We start from the raw sequence: 22,120 nt of genomic DNA, 5'->3' as shown, positions 1-22,120 counted from the left end.
TCCATGTCACTCTCTTGGCACCATTACACATGTGCAAGGCCCATGCAGTTGCGCCAAGCCATGCGGAACCTTCAGGATCATATCTGAGTCACTTCGCCCCTCCAGGACTCTGTCTTCATGGTGGGTACTTTCAAATCTGGAATGGGGGATCTTTTTCCAAACTCCTCCTACCGAAATTGATCTAAACACGGATGCATCCACTTTGGGCTGGGGAGCTCATGTAGATGGGCTCAGCATCCAGGGTCTTTGGTCTGACCAGAAAAGCTGTTGCCAAATCAATTTCCTGAAGCTCTGGGTGATGAGGTACGCGCTATGGGCTTTCAGATATTGGCTGTCCAACAAAGTTGTCCTGATCCAAACAGACAACCCAGCTGGTGATGTGGTGTGTCAACAAGCAGGGAGGTTCGGGTTCGTAACTCCTGTGTCAGGAAGCAGTTCAGATCTGGTCATAAGCCCTGTCTCATGGGATGATGCTCGGGGCCATGTACCTGGCCGGGACGGAGAACGTGTTTGTAGACAGACTGAGTCATGCCTTCAGACCCCACGAGTGGTCCCTAGATCCAGGGGTTTGCAAATTGGATATTCCAACTCTGGGGGAGCCCTGACTTGGATCTCTTCGCATCCCCTTGCAACAGAAAGGTGCCTCTGTTCTGCTTCCTGTACAGGACAGATAGCAAACTAGCTTTGAACGCCTTTGCCCGACATTGGGACAAAGATCTTCTGATCGCATATTATCTGATTCCCTTATTAGCGAGCACTCGAAGCTTTGAGAGGACAAGGGGACTATGATCCTCATAGCCTTTTTATGTGCTGAGATAGGTCTGGTTTCCACTCCTACGAGAGTTGTCCATCTGGAGACTGATCAGTCTGGGGACTTCCCCACGTCTCATCATGCAAGATCAAGGTTGGTTGAGACATCTCAACCTCCAGGCCCTCTCTCTCAGCCTGGATGTTGAGAGGTTAGTTCTGCAACCATTCAATCTTTTAGAAGATGTCTCCGGTCCTAGTGGCTTCTAGAAAGCCTTCCTCTAGAAAGTCCTGTGGACTGAAATGAAGGAGGTTTTCTTTGTGGTGTGAGTAGAAGACCTTAGATAAGTTCTCTCGCCCCACACAAAATCTGCTTGATTACCTTCTATACCTATCGGAAACTGGCTTGAAATCCAACTCAGAGTTTATGTGAGTACAATTGGTGCATACCACCATGGTGTAGATCAGTGATTCTCAACCTTTATTCTATCAGGACACATCTCAGAGATGATGCTCACATGCGTGACACACTGAACACATTACCATCATGGGACTTAATATAAGCTTATGCTCTGCCTACATAGGAGTCTCCCGCTTCCTAACAATGGGTGCAGAGCAGAACTAAGACATTTCCCAGAACAGCTCACCATACAAAAAAGATATTCTGATTCTGGTGTCATCTTAATAATAGAACAGCATCACAACACCCTCTACTACCAGGTGCATTGTAAAATAATACAAACAAACCACACTCTGTACATGTCTATCAAACCTGTCATATCTCAGCAGCACCAACTCTAAGAAATGACAGCAATAGCTGTACCCATGCAAAGGCAGCAGTTCATTACCAGAGCAATATAATATTGAAAAATTAAACAAATAAGGCTGATACAAACCTCTAGTAAAGTACCTCATTACACACACATGTGCGCACACACACTCTCTTGCCTTCACCAAATATAGAGTAAAAGACCACAAATTATAAATGTGGAAACACCAAGACTACTTTCTGCATGCAGTACAAAACTGAAGACTAGAAACAAAAGTACATTTCCTCCCACACTAATCAAAGTTCAAAGAGAAGAAATGCATTCTCTTAAAACAGACATATTATGGCCCTTGTACCCTGTCACTCCCCTCCATGCCCCCAACTACTCAATCATCCTTTCATATGCTCATATCCCTGTTCCCTGTGCTCCCTCTCTCCCCGTTCAACTGTTTCTGCCCTTCACTCTCCAGAATACCTCTGACCATCTCTTTCCTACCGCTTCCTGCACAGCATCCCCACACCTCCATCTCGCTCCCTGCCCAGCAACCCAACCTCTTTTCCGCACCCCTTCCTATCCAGCAGAATCCTGACCATCTCCCCGATCCAATCCTTCGTAACCTACATTGGCTTCCTATTAACCACAGGATCCTCTATAAAGTGCTCACAATTATTCACAAAGCAACATACAATCTTGCTCCGATCATGTTAAGTACCCAACTCCAACCTAATACTTCATCCAGACCAATTAGAAGCGCATACAAAGGCACATTGCAAGCCCCACAGGTAAAATCATCACTGAGCAAAAGAGCACTGTCTTCAGGAGGCCCCCACCAATGGAATGCGCTCCCCCCAGATCTAAGACTAGAACCAAGTCATCAGGAGTTCAAAAAAAAGCTAAAAACATGGCTTTTCCGTCAAGCCTTCCCAGACATCTAATGCTACCTAATCAAGTCTTTTAACCCAAATCATGGGTTCTCACTGTTTTTCCTATTATGATTTTTTTCAACTGTACCTTAATTTTTGAGCTATTTCATCTTTTTGTATTTATACTGTACTCACACTCCATTTACTCTATCTCTTTTATATTTATTTTCTATATAATATTTATTACTATATTACTATGTTTAATTGGTTATCTATTCTATTTGTTCCATCATTATTGTTATTGTTCTATTGTTACCTGTTTTATTGTTCAACTGTTCTATGTAAAGCCCACTACCCTTTTTGGGCATTTAAAAGTTGTATGTAAACCGGATTGATTTGTAGTTCCTACAAGAACTTCGGTCTATAAAAATTAAAAATAAATAAATCTCCCCTAGCTATCCTGCCCAGCAGACTCTTGACCTCCTATCTTTCTATGCCTTCCTGCCCAGCATATTTCCCCCTCATCCTGGCTCCCAGCCAGCAGAAAAGACTTCAGTCCATTCCTGAGTCATCAGTAGTAGATGAGGGCAAGAAGCATTGAGGAGAGGAAGATGAGGCAGCAGTGGGTCTACATAACGTGCAACTTTCTTCCTTATGCTCCTCCTTTCACATCCAGGCCTCATGGAGTGAAGCGTATCAGCAGCCTCACTGCCAGGCCAGGCAAAGGAAGATAAAGTTGGGGCTAAGGCCTATATGAACATGAGGTGATGATGTTTCACTCTGATCTGGGTGAAGGATGAGGGAACAACCTCTTGCTGGCCAGGAAGAGAAGGAAGAAAGAGCAACTTCCTGTCATATCCAATAAAAGAGAAGTCTGCTAACTCCTGCCCAGACTGAAGAAATATCAGTCTTGTGCTGGCTCTGCAACACACCTCTCGGGACTTCTCAACACACTAGTGTCCCAACACACCTGTTGAGAACCACTGGTATAGATGATATGCCCATATCTGTACAGTCTATAGTTGTACATTTCATGCAGGGCCTGCTTTAATTGAAGCATCCCCTAAGGCCACCCGCTGTGTCTTGGGACTTCAATGTGGTGTTAGCTTAGCTGATGAAAGTTACTTTTGAACAGCTGCACACCTGTGACCTGAAGTACCTGACCTGGAAGGTTATATTTTTGGTGGCGGTCACCTCAGCTCGAAGGGTCAGCAAGCTCCAGGCCTTAATGACTTATCCACCTTACACTAAGTTTTATCATGACAGGGTGGTCTTACATGCATACCCTAAGTTCCTGCCTAAGCTGGTGACAGACTTCAATCTTAAACAGTCCATCTTGCCAACGTTCTTTCCCAGGCCCCATTCACACCAAGATGAACGAGCCCTGCACAGTTTGGACTGCAAGCGAACCTTAACCTTCTATCTGGAACAGACAGAAGCCCTTTGATAATTCACCCAACTTTTTGTTTCTTTTGATAGGATTAGGTTGTGAAGTGCTGTTGCTAAACACACTATCGAAATGGCTAGCAGATTGCATCTCTTTCTGTTATACTGCATCTTGGGGGCCATGTCAGCACTGGTGGCCCACTTGCGAGCAGTTCCTGTGGAGGAGATCTGCAAGGCTGCGACATGGAGTTCTCTTCACACATTCATATCTCACTATTGCTTGGATAGGGATTGCTGATGTAACAGTAAGTTTGGCCTGTCTGTCCTTTGGAATCTGAGGTGTAGAACCCAACTCTTTTCCGCCTAGGGCCTGTTTGGGCTCAGACAATCTCCCCCTCTGTTACCAACAGCACCATTGTTGGCACCATTAGCACGTGGTTTGGATGTCTGGTTCCCTTTTATGTTGGGGAGCAAGCCTGTAGCTAGGGATTCACCCATGAGTGAGAACTAACATCCTGTTCATCTTTGGAGAATGCAGAGTTGCTTACCTGTAACAGGTGTTCTCAGAGGACAGCAGGATGTTAGTCCTCTTGAAATCCGCCTGCCACCCTGCAGAGTTGAGTTTCTCTGATTTTTTTTATTTTTTATTTTTTTTATTTTATTTGTCTAATTCTGTGTTATAAGTCAGAAGAGGGACCATGTGTGTTATCGAGCATGCTGGGCATGCCCAGTGTGGCAGAGTTCTAGAAACTTTGACATAAGTTTTCTGTGTCGGAGCTCCATCTGATGATGTCACCTATGTGTGAATACTAACATCCTGCTGTCCTCAGAGTACTTTTTACAGGTAAGTAACTCTGCTTTGCACTGGCACATTGTCTGATAGTCAGCTGGCACATGGATTATCACCAGCATAGAAGGATCAAATTTAGTTTAGAAATGTTTTATATTTACTAGTGACTCAGTTTCAGGGCAGATAAAGAACATATTCATATTTCACTGTATTAGAATACAAAAGTTAAGTATTCTGAAGCCATTTACTTATCTCCACTTTTGATTGTGTAAAATTTTTTTTGTTTTTCTCGAATGAAATGTTTAATAAAGAAATACATTTAAACAAATAATACAATTTAAAAAGATTTAATTGCATTCATAATTTGTTTTAGGCACTCGTCTCCTGACAGGTTGTAGTTGTCTGCAGCTTTGGTCCAATGTTAACTTGGAGAAACAGTTGGGTGAAAACCAAGAGAAATCAGTGTTTAACTTAGGAGACTGGCGATGTGTCTGGCAATGCAAGTAAGCAACCAATATTATATTTATGATGTGCCATCCAAATTAATATTCTGTAATCTGGTACCATTCAGTAAAATTTGTGTGATACTCGTATATACTTAGAGGATTCATGTGTGACAGGGTTTTCAAAACTATGCTGTTTGTAAAGAATTTAGCTGCTGTGATTTACATGAAAGGTTTGTTTTTTATTTCTCCATAATTAAATACATTCTTTATATCTCCAAGAGATAAATATATCAGATTATGGCAAATAAGGACCATTTTGGGTCATCTAGTTTGCCCAATTTACTTTTCTTTACAATATCATAGACCCTAATGGGTCTGTGACTTATTTGTGGCTAAGGATCCTCTGTGCCTATCTGATTCATTATTGAATTCTGGATGGTTTTGTTTTGCTCCACTGGAAGGCTGTTCCATGTATCCCCCCTGAAGAAATATTTTCTGTTACACTTGGGGCAATCTTTGAGGCTCATTATGATCTTTTGCTATAGAACTTAGATTCCACTGAAATAAATTTGCTTCCTGTGCATTATATATATCTTTGAAATATCTGAATTCTCTCATATCCTGTCTCTCTGATATTTAGTATACTTCTCTATCTACAAAGAGATGTGAATTAGCCATTATGCATGTGGTGATGTCGTCTGATGATGCTGACACAAGACCCAGCTCTCAGAGCTCATTTTCCTTTGAGCATGCACAGACGTTCCTGAGCATGCATGTTATCTCACAGAGCCCTCAATTTCTTTCTGAGCTAGTGCACAATCTTATCAGTGTTTCTTTTACATTTTTTCAGTTTTTGGCCTTGTAGCTTGTTGCTATCTGATTGCTTTTACTATTTTCTTGCCATTGCCTTGGCAGCCCCTAAAATAGAATTTTAAGTTTTATTTCTTTTTTATAAGATGGAACATGTAAACGTCCAAGCCCAATTAGCCCGTGCTCAGTATCAAGGCTTGTATTAGTGGGCACTGGATGTCCATTATAAATATGCACACTGTCTGCTATTGATGCCTGGTCTTAGACCATGACTTCTCCAACTGCTACTGTTATGTTTGGATGTCCCCCACTGTGTAGCAAAACAGTTTATGGAAGATAGAGGCCGTTTGAGGGTGCCAGCAGGTAAAAACCCTAAGCCTTGGTCAAGGCTGAAGGGTGGAGCCACTCATTATGTAAGAGCAAGGTGTTTGCTGATGTTGCTGGAAGTTGGGTAGGATTTCCACGTCATCTTGATCCCACAAGTCACAGGTAGGCATTTCCTTCCTTCCTTCCCCCCACCCAGTGTGTTGGTGCCCATATCTGCCTCAGGTTAGACAATGAAAATGGCCTTGGAAACCTGAGGCATCAAGAGGAGCACCCTTCGTGGCCAGATGACTATCCCCGTGGAGGGAGGAGCAGTCTTGAAGGATGTGTATGATAGGATTGAGACCATTCTTAAGCAAGCATTTGAAGCAGTGGTGATGACCTTGCAGACAGCTTCTTATTGTTCTGTTGTAAACTGTGAGGTTTGGGTGGATCTTTGGATACTGTGGCAGCTGACCACGCCCAGCAGGGGAAGTCCGTGAGGGGCCACAGGTCAGGCTTAGCTCAGGACACACAAACACAGTTTGATCTTTTATTAGACTGTGTAAGGAAGCCACCAGAGGTAGCAGTAGTGAGCAGCTGGAAAAGCCCGGAGGGCTGGTATCCCTCAGGCGCTGGAACAGCGACTCCTCCGGTAGCAGTGCTGTAGTGGAAAGAACTGAGAGAATGAGTACAGTGGAGAATATACAAGACCCCCAGTATGGAGATCCCCAGGGTAGGGAGAGCAGACTCTTGAGGAGTGAGTATCTGAACCCTGAGAGCTGGGAGGCTTGTAGATGATGTACTCACATAGCAGTTCCACGGAGATGGCACTGGGGCTGGAACGGAGGCAGGCCCTTGAGGAGCGAGTGCCTGGTTCCAGGGAACAGCTCTGAGGTGAAGATGGTAATACTCACTGATGTTTAAGATTAGCGAATCCTTCCAGGCAAAAGAGAAGGTAGGAGTAGGCAGCGAGTTAGGGAACATGGGCCCTCGAGGAGCGAGTGCCCTGTTAGCGTTAGAGAGTCCAATAGAAATTAGAGAGGCAGAGTAGCTGGGTTCAGAGAGCGAATCCCATCCATAGGATTCCCGTAGTATTACCCTTGCTAACTCAAAGGCTAGCAAACATTGTAGGCCTTAAATATCCGGGCATCATGACATCATCACGGGGGGCTGCCCCGGAGGTTTGCACCAAGTAGGAAATAAGAAGGGCTGCACGGCGCATGTGCCCTATGGTACAAGCGGAGCATGGCAGGAGGAAGCGCCCAAGCCGGTCCGGGGATGGCAGGCAGATGCCACGGCAGCTAGGCATCCATCCGCAGCATGAGGAGGAGCAAACAGAGGTAGGCGGAGTGAAGCCGTCGAAAAGGGACGGTTGCAACATGTTCCTTGTTGGTTCGACCTGTTAACTTCTCTCTCAGGAGGTCAATGAATCTGTAGTGAATTCCAGGGCTGTTATGAAGCCAGCAGCCGCCTTTTTGGCAGATGCATGATGAGATTTGGTCCACACCTCAGCCAGAGGGGTGGCTTTGGTAATAGTGGCCAGTCAGTTATGGCTGAGAAATTGATAGCCGATGCAACCTCCCAAGAGTAATCTTATGAAGTTGCCCTTTAAAGGCTCACTCTTGTTTGGGAGCGAGTTGGAGAAAATGGCCAATAAGTGGGGTAAGTCCCCGGCTCCTCAGTTGCCAGAAGATAAGCAGATGCCATGCTCCTTTAGCATGACCCTAGAGAGGAGCGGCCTTTCAGAGGACTCGACCTTTCGGTAGGTCTCAGTCCTTTCATCCCAGACAGCCCAGATGGGGTGCAGGCTCGGGTAGCGGACCCCCCCATCCCGAGCCTCCCAATGAAGGCTCAGGGTGCTGACCCACCCCCAAAAGCAGGAGATAGGGGGGTCGCCTCTTTCTCTTTTATCAGAGTTGGGTCGAAATGTCAGACCAGTTGGTCTTGGAGGTGATACAGGATGGATATGCGCTGGAGTTTCACTGTTTTCCTTGGGATGTGTTCATGGTGTCTTCATTGTCGCTCTCTGCAGAAGAGGCAGGTCGTGGAGGTTACATTGTCAAGCTTCAGTCTGAGGGCTGTGGTTCCAACGCCCACGTCTCAAGAAAATACAGGCAGATATTCCATTTATGTTGTTGTGCCGAAGAAGGAAGGCCTTTTCTGTTCCATCCTGGATCTCAAAGGAGTCAACAGTCATTTGTGGGTGATTCATTTTCACATGGAAACATTGTACTTAGTGATAATGGCCATGCAGTCGGGGGAGTTTCTGACTTCCTAGGATCTGGCCAATTCATACCTGCATATTCTCATCTGTCTAGAGCACCACCGTTTTCTGCGTTTTACGGTTTTGGGTTGTCATCCATTTCGAGTGCTACCATTTGGTTGGGCCACCGTGCCCAGAACTTTTTCAAAAGTTGTGGTGGTGGCGGCGGAGTTGAGAGAATGGGATCCTCATACACTCGTACTTGGACGACTGGCTGATTTGGGCCAAGTCCCTGAAAAAGAGCCTCCTGGTGATGCGCAAGGTGATCTCCTTGTTGCAGGAGCTCAGTTGGGTGATGAATCTGGCCAAGTGCATCTCAGTCGCTAGTGTCTGTGTTCAGTTCGACATGAAGCAGGGCAGGGTTTTCGTGCCAGAGGGTCATATTCAGAAGTTGTTGGTGCAGGTGCGTCTGATAAAAGGTGCTTGGATTGATAGCGACCCTGGAAGTGGTACCGTGGGCAAGGGTGCAGACAGATGCGAGCTTCCAGGATTGGAGAGTTCACTGTCAGGAACTGACCGTGGAAGGGTGCTGGACTACAGAAGAGTCTCTCTGGAATATCAATTGGCTGGAAGTCTGGGCGATCCTGTTGGCATGCTTGCAGTTCAGCAACAGGTTGCAGGGTCAAGAGGTCTGGATAATATCAGACCATGCAACAGTGGCCTACATCAGACGGCAGGGAGGAACCAAGAGTCAGCATGTGTCGCAGGAAATAGACCAACTTATAGAATGGGTGGAAGTGCATCTTCAGGAGATCTCAGCATCACACATTGCAGGAAAAGACAATGTAAGAGCAAGAACAGATTTTATCAGCAGGCAGAGTCTGGACCCAGGAGAAATGGGTATTGTCAGACACAGTGTTTCAGCTAGTAGTGGATTGCTGGGACCTGATTCTGGACCTGCTGGCAACTTCTTGTAATGTGAAGGTTCCTCGATTCTTGAGGCACAAGAGAGATCCTTAGTCACTGGGCATCAATGCTTTTGTGCAGAAATGACTGGAGGACAAGCTGCTTTATGCTTTTCCCCTGTGGCCCATGTTGGGCAGAATGGTTTGGAGGGTCGAGTGTCACAGAGGGATGGTGCTTCTGATGGCACCAGATTGGCCTAGGAGACCATGGTATGCGGATCTGAGAAGGCTCCTGGTAGACCCCCCCCCCCCTCTGGTTTCCAGCACCCAGGGATCTGTTGTGGCAGGGACCTATTCTTCATGAAGACCCGACTCGTTTTTGTGTTACGGAATGCCCCTTGAGAGGACTTGCTTGCTGAAGCGTGAAAATTATACTACGGTGATTGTCACCTTGCTACAAGCAAGAATGTTCTCCACTTCCTTGGCTTATGTGTAGGTTTGGTGAATGTTTGAGACTTGGTGTGAAGATCGAGGGGCTCTTCCTCGTTTGGTTAAGATCCTGCTCATTTTGGAATTTTTGCAGGATGGATTGAATAAAGGGTTGGCCCTTAATTCCTTAAAGGTACAGGTAGCGACTCTTGTCTTTTTAAGGGGTCAGGTGAATGGTGGATCCTTGTCGGCTCATCCAGATGTGGCCTGTTTTCTTGAAAGGAGTGAAACATCTTTGTCCTCCCTTTGTCCAGTTATCGGTGTCCTTGTGGAGGAGTCGTTTGGTTTTGGATTTCTTAGTGGGCCTTATGTTTCGACTGATGTGTAATCTTTCCTTGGGGTTACTCACCTTGAAAATGGTTTTTCTTGTGGCGAACTGTTCGGCGTGTAGAATATCAGAGTTGCAGGCTTTGTCTTGTCTGGAGCCATTCCTTCGAGTGACTCCAGGGGCGATACAATTGTGTACTGTTCCTTCCTTTTTGCCAAAAGTGGTATTAGATTTCCCTGCCGTCTCCTGGATAGGGAGAGAGATGCAGAGGAATATTGCCTGTTGTGACCCTTGGATGTTAAGAGAGATATCGTGAGGTATCTGGAGGCTTCTAGACCTCTTAGGAAGATGGATTGTTTGTCCTCCATGGTGGTAGTAAACAGGATGAACAGGCTTCAAGGGCTACAATAGCTCGCTGGATTAAGGAGGCTGTCACAGCTGCATACATGGATGCTGACCAGCCGTTGCCTAATTGGGTTAGTGCTCATTCCACTAGGTCTCAGGCAGTGTCATGGGCGGAAGTTAGATTGCCTCCCGTCGACATTTGCCAAGCTGTGACGTGATCCTCCTTGCACATCTTTTCTAGGTATTATTGCACCTTTGGTTTTGATTGGACCACGAGCAGTCTCCCGCCTTTTTCAGGAGTAGCTTGGGTATATCCCACTGGTTTGGGATTCATCTGTCAGGGCACTAAGAAATGAGAAATTACTATTTACCTGGTAATTTCCTTTTCTTTAGACTAGACAGAACCAGCTTCCCGCCCTTGGCTGCCAAATGATTGTGCTATGGTCCTCCTGCGTGGCTACTTGTTCCAGGGTTTACTGGTAAGTGTTAGTCCAGTCCTTAGACTAGTGTTAATACATTCTTTGAGCTCAGTGTTTTCTGTTGGCTGAGTACTGGAATGGTTATCTATTACTAATCAAGTTGTTAATCATAGTTGTCTTTTGTAGAGAATACTGGTAGGCTGATGTAACTGCAGGGGTATTATAGACTGTGATGTCAGCTTTGCTCCTTCTCCATTTGCTAGTAGAGGTGCATAACCCACTGGTTTTGGGTTCATCTGTCTGTTCTAAAGAAAAGGAAATTATAAGGTAAGTAATTTTTCATCCTGCTCCATGTATCAAAGGAGCTATAGGTTCTCTTTTCTGCTGGAATGGAGCATCAGTCTACTGTGTGCAATGCAGATTCCTTTACTTGACAGGACAGTCCAGAAGGTCCTCTGGGACAGAGGCAGGAGAATCCTTGTAGTGCCAGCCTGGCCACAAGAAGTCTGGCACCCATGTTTTGTCCTTTGTCAAGTCAGTCGCGGATTCCTTTGAGAACGTATCAACTGTCGCCTCACAGGAGGGGGAGGCAAGCTCTGCCATCACTGGTTCCTCATGACCTGGATATGCACAAAGGAGAGCAGGCTCTTTACTCTTTGGACTGCAAGAAAGCCTTGGCCTGTTACCTAAGGAGGACTTGACCTCACCATCTAGCTTTTCAACTTTTCGTGTTCTTTAATCCCCACTAGTTTGGTAATGGCAGTTACTGGAGGAATTCTAATTGGCATGAGGTGGCTGACAGATTAAATTCTGTTAAGGCTCATCAAATGTGAGCAATGGTGACTTCAGTGCCTCATCTCTGGGTCACTTCCATCAATTACATTTGCTAAGCTGATACTTGGTCATATGTGCATATCTTCATTTCCCACTATTGTCTAGACAGCATGTCCCAAGGAGAATGTAGTTTTGGGCAAGCAGTTATGGGCAACTTGTTCACCCAGTAACCCACATTCTCACAGGATAAGCAGGATGGTAGTCCTCACATAAGGGTGACATCACAGGATGGAGCCCAATCATGGAACAATTTTGTCAAAGTTTCTAGAACTTTGACTGGCAGCTACTGGGCATGCCCAGCATGGCACTAAAACTGCAGCCAGCAGGGGTCCCTCTTCAGTCTTTTTTTTTCCATGCAGCAGTAGCCATGCGGTTAAGGAGCTCCACAGATTCCTGACAGGAATTTTCCTCTCAGAATTACTACAACTTTTCTTACCCCACAGGGGTCCCTCCTTCAATTTTTTTCAAGCCGTGGTACTCCAGTAAGTTTTCTACCTGTTTTTAGTCTATTCCCGTCGAGTTTGGCCCTCGGGGCCTACTGGCCGTCCATACCGCAGCTCATATTTTTCATGGCCCCCAAGGAGATAGTAATAAAGTAAGGTTTAGTGATGAATTGAAGGGCCCAGGGGTCTATGAACTTTGTTATACCTCTAAAAGTATGCCTCATACTAAGAGGAAAGCAAGGATTAGGGAGGTAACAACTTCATCTCCCATTCCTATGCCTTCCCAAGCTCAGATCCCGGCCTTCTCACCAGTTCCTGCGAATGATCCGACGGACAAGGCCGTTGAGGAAACTGCCATAGAGTGGATGACAGAACCTCTGGCTTGAGGCATCCTTAAGTCCCGGAGCCCCTAAGACTCCCCCTCCGCCACAGACATTGTCTTTTGATCATCTGACAATTAACTCTTCAAATGAGGGGAGCAGAGAGGGAGACCAAACTAAAGAAGGCCAAAGTGAGTCTATTAATCTGTCAAAGATTATCACAAACAACTAAACCCAAAGAAATTACAATGGGAGCCATATGGTCAGCTGTAAAATCATTGGAAGTGGCAATTGTCAATTTAACAAAGTATTGAGACATCTAATCAACGTTTTAATAAAATAGAATCTCTAATTTCAAAGTTGGATGAAAAACAAAATATTATGAATGAGAAAATGAATGTTCTGCAAACTAGCTTACAAAAATTGAGATTCTTTGACAAGAGGTTGGAGGATATAGAGAACTCCCTGAAATATTTGAATCTAAGGGTTTTGAATTTCCCAAGACATCAATTAATAGCCCCATTAGATATGTTTAAGGAATACCTTAATGTCATATTACAAATGCCTCAGAAATCTATTCCCCCCCCCCCCCATTTCAAAAATTTATTATGTGGCAATAAAGGGGAGTGAAGCAATTCCAGAGGGTAAATTATCAGAACCTAAAATTTATCAGAAATTATAGAAGCTTCTGTAGAAACAAAAATTTCATTAAGGGCTACATTGCATGTATCATTTGTTTTCCCATCCGATAGGGATGCTGTATTTCGTAATTATATGAGGAAAAGAATGGAGAAATTTCATGGTGCCCAAATCTGGATATATCCGGATCTATCTAGTCAAACACAGATGAGGAGAGAGAAATTTCTTGCATTTAAATCTGAAGTAGAAAATATTGGGGGAAAAATGTTAATAAAATTTCCCTGTAAATCTGAGATCGGCAGAATCAGAAATATATTTTCTATGATACTTCACAATTAAGTGTTTTTTAGACTTGCAGGCCCAGGAATCTTTAGGTTTGGATAATGAGGCAAGATAGAAAGTTAAGAACTACTTTACAATTTCAATTGTATAATTGAGTTAATTTTCATATTTTTCCTTTATCCGCTTGATATTCTTTATTATACTCCTTGAGGATTTCCGTATTCATTTTCGATTTATACAGAACCATGTATTAACTAGGGATGTGAATCGTTTTAGGACGATTACAATTATCGTCCGATAATTTTAATATCGTCTTAAACCGTTATGGAACACAATACAATACAGATTCTAACGATTTATCATTATAAATCGTTAGAATCGTGAGCCGGCACACTAAAACCCCCTAAAACCCACCCCCGACCCTTTAAATTAAATCCCCCACCCTCCCGAACCCCCCCCCCAATAACTTAAATAACCTGCGGGTCCAGCGGCGGTCCGGAACGGCAGCGGTCCGGAACGGGCTCCTGCTCCTGAATCTTGTCGTCTTCAGCCGGCGCCATTTTCCAAAATGGCGCCGAAAAATGGCGGCGGCCATAGACGAAAAAGATTGGACGGCAGGAGGTCCTTCCGGACCCCCGCTGGACTTTTGGCAAGTCTCGTGGGGGTCAGGAGGCCCCCCACAAGCTGGCCAAAAGTTCCTGGAGGTCCAGCGGGGGTCAGGGAGCGATTTCCCGCCGCGAATCGTTTTCGTACGGAAAATGGCGCCGGCAGGAGATCGACTGCAGGAGGTCGTTCAGCGAGGGTTCCGGCGCCTCGCTGAACGACCTCCTGCAGTCGATCTCCTGCCGGCGCCATTTTCCGTACGAAAACGATTCGCGGCGGGAAATCGCTCCCTGACCCCCGCTGGACCTCCAGGAACTTTTGGCCAGCTTGTGGGGGGCCTCCTGACCCCCACGAGACTTGCCAAAAGTCCAGCGGGGGTCCGGAAGGACCTCCTGCCGTCCAATCTTTTTCGTCTATGGCCGCCGCCATTTTTCGGCGCCATTTTGGAAAATGGCGCCGGCTGAAGACGACAAGATTCAGGAGCAGGAGCCCGTTCCGGACCGCTGCCGTTCCGGACCGCCGCTGGACCCGCAGGTTATTTAAGTTATTGGGGGTGGGGGATTTAATTTAAAGGGTCGAGGGTGGGTTTTAGGGGGTTTTAATGTGCCGGTTTTTCGATTTTTCGATTTTTAACGATTTTTAACGATTTTTCACGATATTTTACCCCCCCAAACGGCAACAATACGATTCCCTCCCCCTCCCAGCCGAAATCGATCGTTAAGACGATCGAGGACACGATTCACATCCCAAGTATTAACTTTAATCTAAAAATGAAACTGATTAATAACATATTACACTATTTGATTTCTGTATGATAAAGTTAAATGTCAATGTAAATTTGAAAAGCATAAATTAAAAATTAAAAAAATTAAAAAAATTTTCATGGCCATGGTGTCGGGATTCCGTCTGTGCCCGGACTAAAATCTCTCCATGTCCATAACAGACCGTCATAAGGTCTGTGTCTTGGATGTGAGGTCTGTGTCTTGGATGTGAGCACAATGTCCTGACCTGCAGCAAATGTGCCCTAATGACACCAAAAGGTCGCAAGGCCAGAATGGAGAAGAAAGAACTTTGCTTCCATGCTCAAACCCCGACGCCATCTATTGCATCGACTTAGTCAGAACCGGCACCGTCAACTTCGCGTCAGTATCGACCACAGACTGTTGACCGACGGCATAGACGACTTCTCGGCCTTCAACCACCTCTACTCCCCCTCAGGACCGAGGGGATCGTAGAGAGAAACATCGCCACTGACATCTGAAGTCTCGGACCATCGAGGGAGCGAAATCATCGACCTCGCCATAGTCCGAGCCAATCCAGAAAAGGCACCGACCTTTTCGGCGACCGGGTCACCGAGGCAACCCTCACCCGAAAGGGGATTGGGAGCCGCGACTCCGCCTTTAATAGTGGACCCTCTGGCTGTGCCTCTGCCTCCTTCTTCTGTTCCGGAGCCAGGGCTGCTTGCTCCAGGTCTCCGAGAAGAACTGGACCTGGCTGGTTCAGGAGGCCATCGACAAGGCGATGCATCGACTCCAAGTTCCTCCGACACCGGTACCGATCGTGGAACCGACCACTGACCCTATTCCTGCAGCGTTGGCACCGCTGCTTTCGAGGATGGAAGCACTCATTGCTGCTTTTCCACCGATGGATCCTGGGTCACAGATGGCTCTGGTGCCCTCTCCGCTTACCTTGCCATCTGGAGGAGAAACACCGTTCCGCATCCCTCCAACGGGAGTCCTACCGATGCCTCAGCCATCGATGCCGTTGCGTCTGGCGCCACTGATGCCTTCATTGGTGCCTCCAATTATTCCTTCCACTCATTCGGAGCTTAGACCAGGACCTTCAGGGATTCCACCGTCCCGTCCCCCTCGGGCTCTTATAGGGGGGCAGGTGCTGATCCCTACGATACCTGGTCTGACGATTCTTCACCAGACACAGATGACCTGCCTTCACCACCTTCTCCTACTGAAAGCAGAAAGCGTTCTCCTCCAGAGGACCTTTCCTTCATAAATTTTGTGAAGGAGATGTCTGAATTGGTTCCCTTCCAATTACAGACCGAACAAGATGACAGGCAGCAAATGGTGGAGCTGTTGCAATTCCTGGATGCTCCCAAGGAATAAGCTCCATACCTATTCACCAAGTTCTTCTGGATCTCCTCAAAAAGAACTGGGAACACCCTGGCTCTGTTGCTTCAGTCAACAGGAAGGCGGACACCACTTATTTGGTACAGTCAGCCCCAGGTTTTCAAAAACCTCAATTGGATCACCAATCTGTGGTTGTAGAATCTGCCCAAAAGAGGGCAAAGAGATCAAAATCCCACACTTCTTTACCCTCAGGCAAGGAGCAAAAATTTCTAGATGCCATTTGTTGCCAGATTTTCCAGGGCTCAATACTCATCTCCCGAATTGCCTCTTATCAACTCTATATGACCCAATACAACAGGGTCTTATTTAAGCAGATACAAGACTTGGCAAACTCCCTGCCTCAGCAATTTCAAGATCAGCTCCAAACCCCAGTAAACAAGGGTTTTGAGGTGGGCAAGCATGAGATAAGATCATCTTACGATACCTTTGACACTGCTACCAGGGTATCTGCAGCTGCTATCTCGGCAAGAAGATGGGCCTGGCTCAAGTCTTCGGACCTTTGCCCTGAAGTGTAAGAGAGATTATCCGACCTGCCTTGTGTAGGAGACAATCTGTTCGGTGAACAGATCCAACGAACGGTGGCAGAACTCAAGGACCATCATGAGACCCTGAGACAGCTCTCTGATGCCTTCTGAGTACTCCTCAAAACAGTCTTTCCAAAAAGACACTAAGAAGTCCTTTCGTCCGAAGAAATCCTACCCGCCACCGGCTAGAACTTGCTCTACGAGAACATTTCAAAAAACCCAGTCTCGTCAGATACAAAAACAAAAGCCGCAAGCAGCTCCTCAGCTGGGCCCTGCTTCCGGTTTTTGATTCCTGCATAGAGAGCAGCTGCCAGCTTCCACTGCCTCACATACCAGTGGGAGGTTGATTGTGCCATTTCAACAGGTGGCATCTCATCTTTTTCTCCATCCCACCGGACTCCCCACCTCTACCGACGTGGAGAACATCCGATCTCTCCATCCTTCTGGAACAGGAGGTCTCCCTCCTTCTCTAGTCCAAGGCAATAGAACCAGTACCCTACTCTCAGCACGGCCTAGGGTTCTATTCCCGGTACTTCCTAATCCCCAAAAAATCGGGAGGCGTTCGTCCAATCCTGGATTTACGTGCCCTCAACAAGTACCTCCAACGAGAAAAGTTCAGGATGGTAACCTTGGGTTCCCTCCTTCCTCTTCTGCAAAAAAGACTGCCTCTGCTCTCTAGACCTCCAGGACACATACACCCATATTGCGATAACTCCATCTCATCGCAAATAACTGAGATTTCTAGTAGGCCCAAACACTATCAGTACCGAGTGCTTCCATTCGGCCTCGATTCTGCAGCACGAGTCTTCACAAAATGTCTCGTAGTAGTTGTAGACTTCCTCAGGACTCAAGGTGTTCACGTCTACCCCTATCTAGACGATTGGTTGATCAGGGCTCCCACTCAGCAAACTGCTCTGTCGTCCCTACATTTTACCTTACACACTCTGATTTCACTAGGTTTTCTCATCAACTACGACAAATCCTAATTAGTCCCATCTCAAACCTTGTCATTCATAGGGGGCAGACTTGGACACATTGCAGGCAGAAGCTTTTCTACCTCGACAACTAGCTTTCACTCTTCTCTCTGGCACACCAGCTGCAGTCTCGTCTCAGCGCTACCCGACTGCACGCCACTTTCTCATCCTACTGGGACACATGGCGTCCTCAGTTCAGGTCACCCCAATGGCCCGCCTAGCCATGAGAGTCATGCAGTGGACTCTAAAGGTCACAATGGACTCAATGCATTCAGCCCCTGTCGACCATTGTTCACGTCACTGACTCGCTCCGTCAGTCTCTCACCTGGTGGAAAAATCAGATCAATCTCCTCCAAGGCTTGCCCTTCCAGGCTCCAGACCCTCAAATAACTCTCACTACCGATGCTTCCAACCTCGGCTGGGGAGCCCATGTGTGGCCAATCTGCAGACACAAGGAACTTGGTCTCAAGAGGAAGCCAAACACTAAATCAATTTCCTGGAGCTTCGAGCAATCAGATATGCTCTCAGAGTATTTCAGGATTGTCTCTCCAACCAAGTCATCCTGATTCAGACGGACAACCAGATGGCCATGTGGTACATCAACAAACAGGGAGGCACGGGCTCCTACCTCCTGTGTCAGGAAGCTGTGCAGATATGGGAGGAGGCCCTCTCCCACTTGATGTACCTCAGGGCCACCTACTTGCCGGGAGTGGACAATGTATTGGCAGACAAGCTAAGTCGCACCTTTCAACCACACGAGTGGTCTCTCAACCTCTCAATAGCGGACTTGATCTTCCAACAATGGGGTTACCCTCAAATTAGACCTCTTTGCCTCACCTCAAAACCGCAAAGTAGAGAACTTCTGCTCTCACTCGCAGCCAACACCATCAGCCAAGAGATGCGTTCTCTCTCTCATGGGCAACCGGTCTCCTGTATGCATTCCCTCCACTTCCACTTCTCTCAAAGACTCTCGTGAAGTTACGTCAGGACAAGGGAACCTTGATCCTGTTAGCACCTCACTGGCCACGCCAAGTGTGGTGTGCAATACTTCAGGATCTCTCCATTCACAGGCACATTCCCTTGGGAAAGGACCCGCTTCTGCTTACACAAAACGACGGGTGCCTGTGTCACACCAATCTTCAAGCCTTGTCCCTGACGGCATGGATGTTGAAAGGTTAATCCTTCAGCCATTTAACCTTTGTGAATCAGTTTCCCGTGTCCTGATTGCTTCACGGAAGCCTTCTACGAGAAAATCCTACCTTTACAAATGGATCAGGTTTCAGTCATTGTGCTCTTCTCAATCCCTTAACCCCTTTACCTGTCCAATCACGAAGTTTCTGGACTATCTCTGGCACTTGTCGGAGTCAGGTCTAAAAACTTCCTCCATCAGAATGCATGTTAGTGTGGTGGCTGCCTTCCATAAAGGTGTTGGGGATGTTCCCATATCGGTACAACCCCTTGTAACAAATTACTGAAGGGCTTGCTTCACCTGAAGCCTCCACTGCTTCCTCCGGCCCCTTCGAGACCTCATGAAACCACCATTCGAGCCTCTCCAATCCTGTGAACTTCGCTATCTCACATGGAAAGTGATTTTCCTTTTGGCAATCACTTCGGCTCGCAGAGTTAGTGAGTTACAGGCCCTAGTTACCTATCCGCCTTACACTAAACTTCTGCAGTACCGGGCAGTACTCCGCCCTCACCCTAAGTTCTTGCTTAAGGTAGTATCAGAGTTTCATCTCAATCAATCCATTATACTACCTACCTTTTTTCCCAGGCCCCATTCCAGTCCAGGAGAGCAGGCTCTGCATACCCTTGACTGTAAACGAGCTCTAGCGTTCTACCTAGACCGTACAGCTGCCCACAGGAAAAGCACTCAATTGTTTGTCTCTTTCCATTCCATTAAATTGGGGCAGCCTGTGGGTAAGCAGACTCTCTCCTCCTGGTTAGCGGACTGCATATCCTTTTGCTATCAGCAAGCAGGCATTCCACTTCAAGACCGTGTTAAAGCACACTCTGTGAGGGCCATGGCGACTTCAGTAGCACACCTACGCTCGGTGCCGCTTCCTGACATTTGCAGGGCTGCCACCTGGAGTTCTCTCTATACCTTTACAGCCCACTATTGCTTGGACAAGGCCGGAAGACAAGATTCCATCTTAGGCCAATATGTCCTGCGTAACCTATTCACAACTTGACGAACCAACACCCTTATGCCTGCCCGGTAGGGTTCAGGATGCCCTCGGCCAAATTTCACCCCAGTCCTAGTGCCTGGGTACATTTGGTGCATACACGGACATCCTCAGCTCATATGTGAGGACTACCATCCTGCTTGTCCTGTGAGAAAGCAAATGTTGCTTACCTGTAACAGGTGTTGTCGCAGGAAAGCAACATTTGCTTTCCACCTGGCAGGAGTGGGTTATCTTTAAGTGCTTTCCAATGGCAACCCTCAGCTTGTGACTTCATGTTCATGTCTGCTTATCAACTGAAAAAGCAAGTTTTCTTACCTGGAAACGTGGGTCTGTGTAGACAGCCAAGGCCTAAGATCTGGAAGAGACTGAGGAGCTCCCACACATGCATATTAGTCTCTACTGAGCTCTGAGAGTTGGGTCCATGTCAATGCCTTCTGATGTCTCACAAAGGCTGATTCATCTTGTGGCCTACGGAGAACCCTGTTTACATTTAAGCACATTTTTTTCTGTGAGTTTTCACAAAATACCTTGGTTATAGTGATATGTAAGCTGACCACAGTGATGAGAATTTAGTCAACTTTTGTTAGCTTGGTCCATGTTGAGAGTGCTAGCTTGATGACTTTCACTGCTTGTAACTGCCTTGACATGTTTCCATATGAGACAAGCCTGATGGACCCCCCATAGTCCCAGTGAAATAAAGCCACGGACTCCAGAAATACATTGGTGTAATGGATAAGCTCTGACCTTTAATATTGACCATTGAAATTCCACCCAGTATTTTCGATCCTTTGGAAGCGGTTTCACTCCCCCCTTCCCGGAATTAAAGGCAGTATTGGACATTTTAAAGGTTGTCAGAAATCAGAATATCAACATTTTTTTGATCAAACACATCAGGTAGTTATTTTTCGTAAACTAGCAGGAACAAATAGGATCAATCCTTCTGTACCTGGAAACGATTAAAATGTTGAAATGTGTGATGTTGCTTTATTACATGTGTAAAAAGCATTTTTATGTGCATATGCATTCATGTACACCCAATTGATTTTGTGTAAATACAGTTTTACATGCATAAATGTGTGGAAAATAGTGAAAATACACAACTATTAGATCCTTTTATGTTATAAATTCATAATACAAAATATATAGTGGCTGATGTAATAAGGTACACTGAAGTTGCTGCGGATTTGTGTGTGCCTCTAGGCGCGTTTTCCCACCCAGAGCCTATATGGGTATGTAATGGTTTTGTGCGCGGGAAAGCGTACAAACATGCTTACAGACCCAGGGGTTTTCTGCGCGAGTACATGCTAATGGCATGCAAAGGAGGTGATTATTTATGGGCAATGCAGGGAGCTGCTCTAGCAGGGAGATTGGGTTAGTGCGTGTTTTTTTAATGTGGATTTTTAGTGCCTGGGTCAGGGCAGGAGGAAAATGAAAGTGCTGGTATGGAGACCAGCTTTTTGATGCTTTTGCGTGTCAGCCAAGTGGTGGACGGAACTGGTAGAGAGAAGGGAGTTTCTCAATTAGGCAGATTTGCTGATCTGCATTTTACACTCGCCAACAGTCCAATCATGAAGGGGTTAGATACTGCTCTACCCACCTTCACATCAACTTCTGGCCACTAATTCATTTTTTTGGGGGGGGGAAAAAAAAAGTTTTCACCCTGAGAATCAAGTGCAAGCGTTCGCAGGCTAATGGGTGACCGTGCACATTTATGCATGGATGCCTGCGTATTTTATTATATAGGGCCATTAGCACGCATTACTGCACACATTAAGGCACACATGTTTGGTGTGTGGATTTTATGCATATATCTAATTAGCATACGTGACCATTATTACATCCCGTACTTCTGCTTGTTTTTGCTACACATGCAGAAAAATCAGCGTGGATTTCAATGTGGGTCTTATTACATCAGCCCTATAGAAGCCAATATTCAGCATCTATCCAGCTGCCGAAGTTAGCTGGATAAATGTATCTGGTTGAGATATTTGGTGACACAGATAGTCAAATATATTCAGTGGCTGTCTTAAAGTTATCTGGATAAGTTTATCGGGCTAAGTTCAGCAGTCAAATAGCTGTCATAGACGTATCCAGCTAACTATTTTAGGACATACTATGTTTCCTCACAGTACCTGCTTCATTGGAAAATTAAAAAAAAAACCCTCATGGTGAACAAAATGAAATCTTCTCTTCAGAGACCAAAGTTGTCCAGTCTTAGAAGAATAGAGATGGTGGAGGAAAATTAGTGCTAAATTTATAAACCCAAACAATATAACATGAAAAAATTATGAATTCAAAAAGAGACCTGTTATATGGATGTCAATAATCTGAGTGTACCTTCATACGATGCTGTAAAAAAATACAGCTATCGTGAGTGTGAAGCCTATGTGTAGGCTTTAAAAATCATTAGGTACCCCAGTGTTG

At 46.0% G+C, this 22,120-nt stretch overlaps 1 protein-coding gene across 3 annotated transcripts in view; it reads left to right on the top strand.

Moving 5' to 3' along the window:
* The window catches only part of DMXL1 (Dmx like 1), a 692,618-nt gene that overhangs the window by 108,903 nt on the left and 561,595 nt on the right, over positions 1-22,120 (top strand). For all 3 annotated transcript variants that reach the window (XM_029570948.1, XM_029570967.1, XM_029570958.1), the window contains exon 5: positions 4,930-5,059. In XM_029570948.1, coding sequence (XP_029426808.1) covers positions 4,930-5,059 — 130 coding nt within the window. The remainder of the gene's footprint in view (positions 1-4,929; positions 5,060-22,120) is intronic.

The sequence above is a fragment of the Rhinatrema bivittatum genome, chromosome 1 (assembly GCF_901001135.1).
Source record: "Rhinatrema bivittatum chromosome 1, aRhiBiv1.1, whole genome shotgun sequence".
NCBI lineage: Eukaryota > Metazoa > Chordata > Amphibia > Gymnophiona > Rhinatrematidae > Rhinatrema > Rhinatrema bivittatum.
The sequence above is the reverse complement of the archived record's forward strand: the minus strand, read 5'-3'. Positions and strand labels throughout refer to the sequence as shown.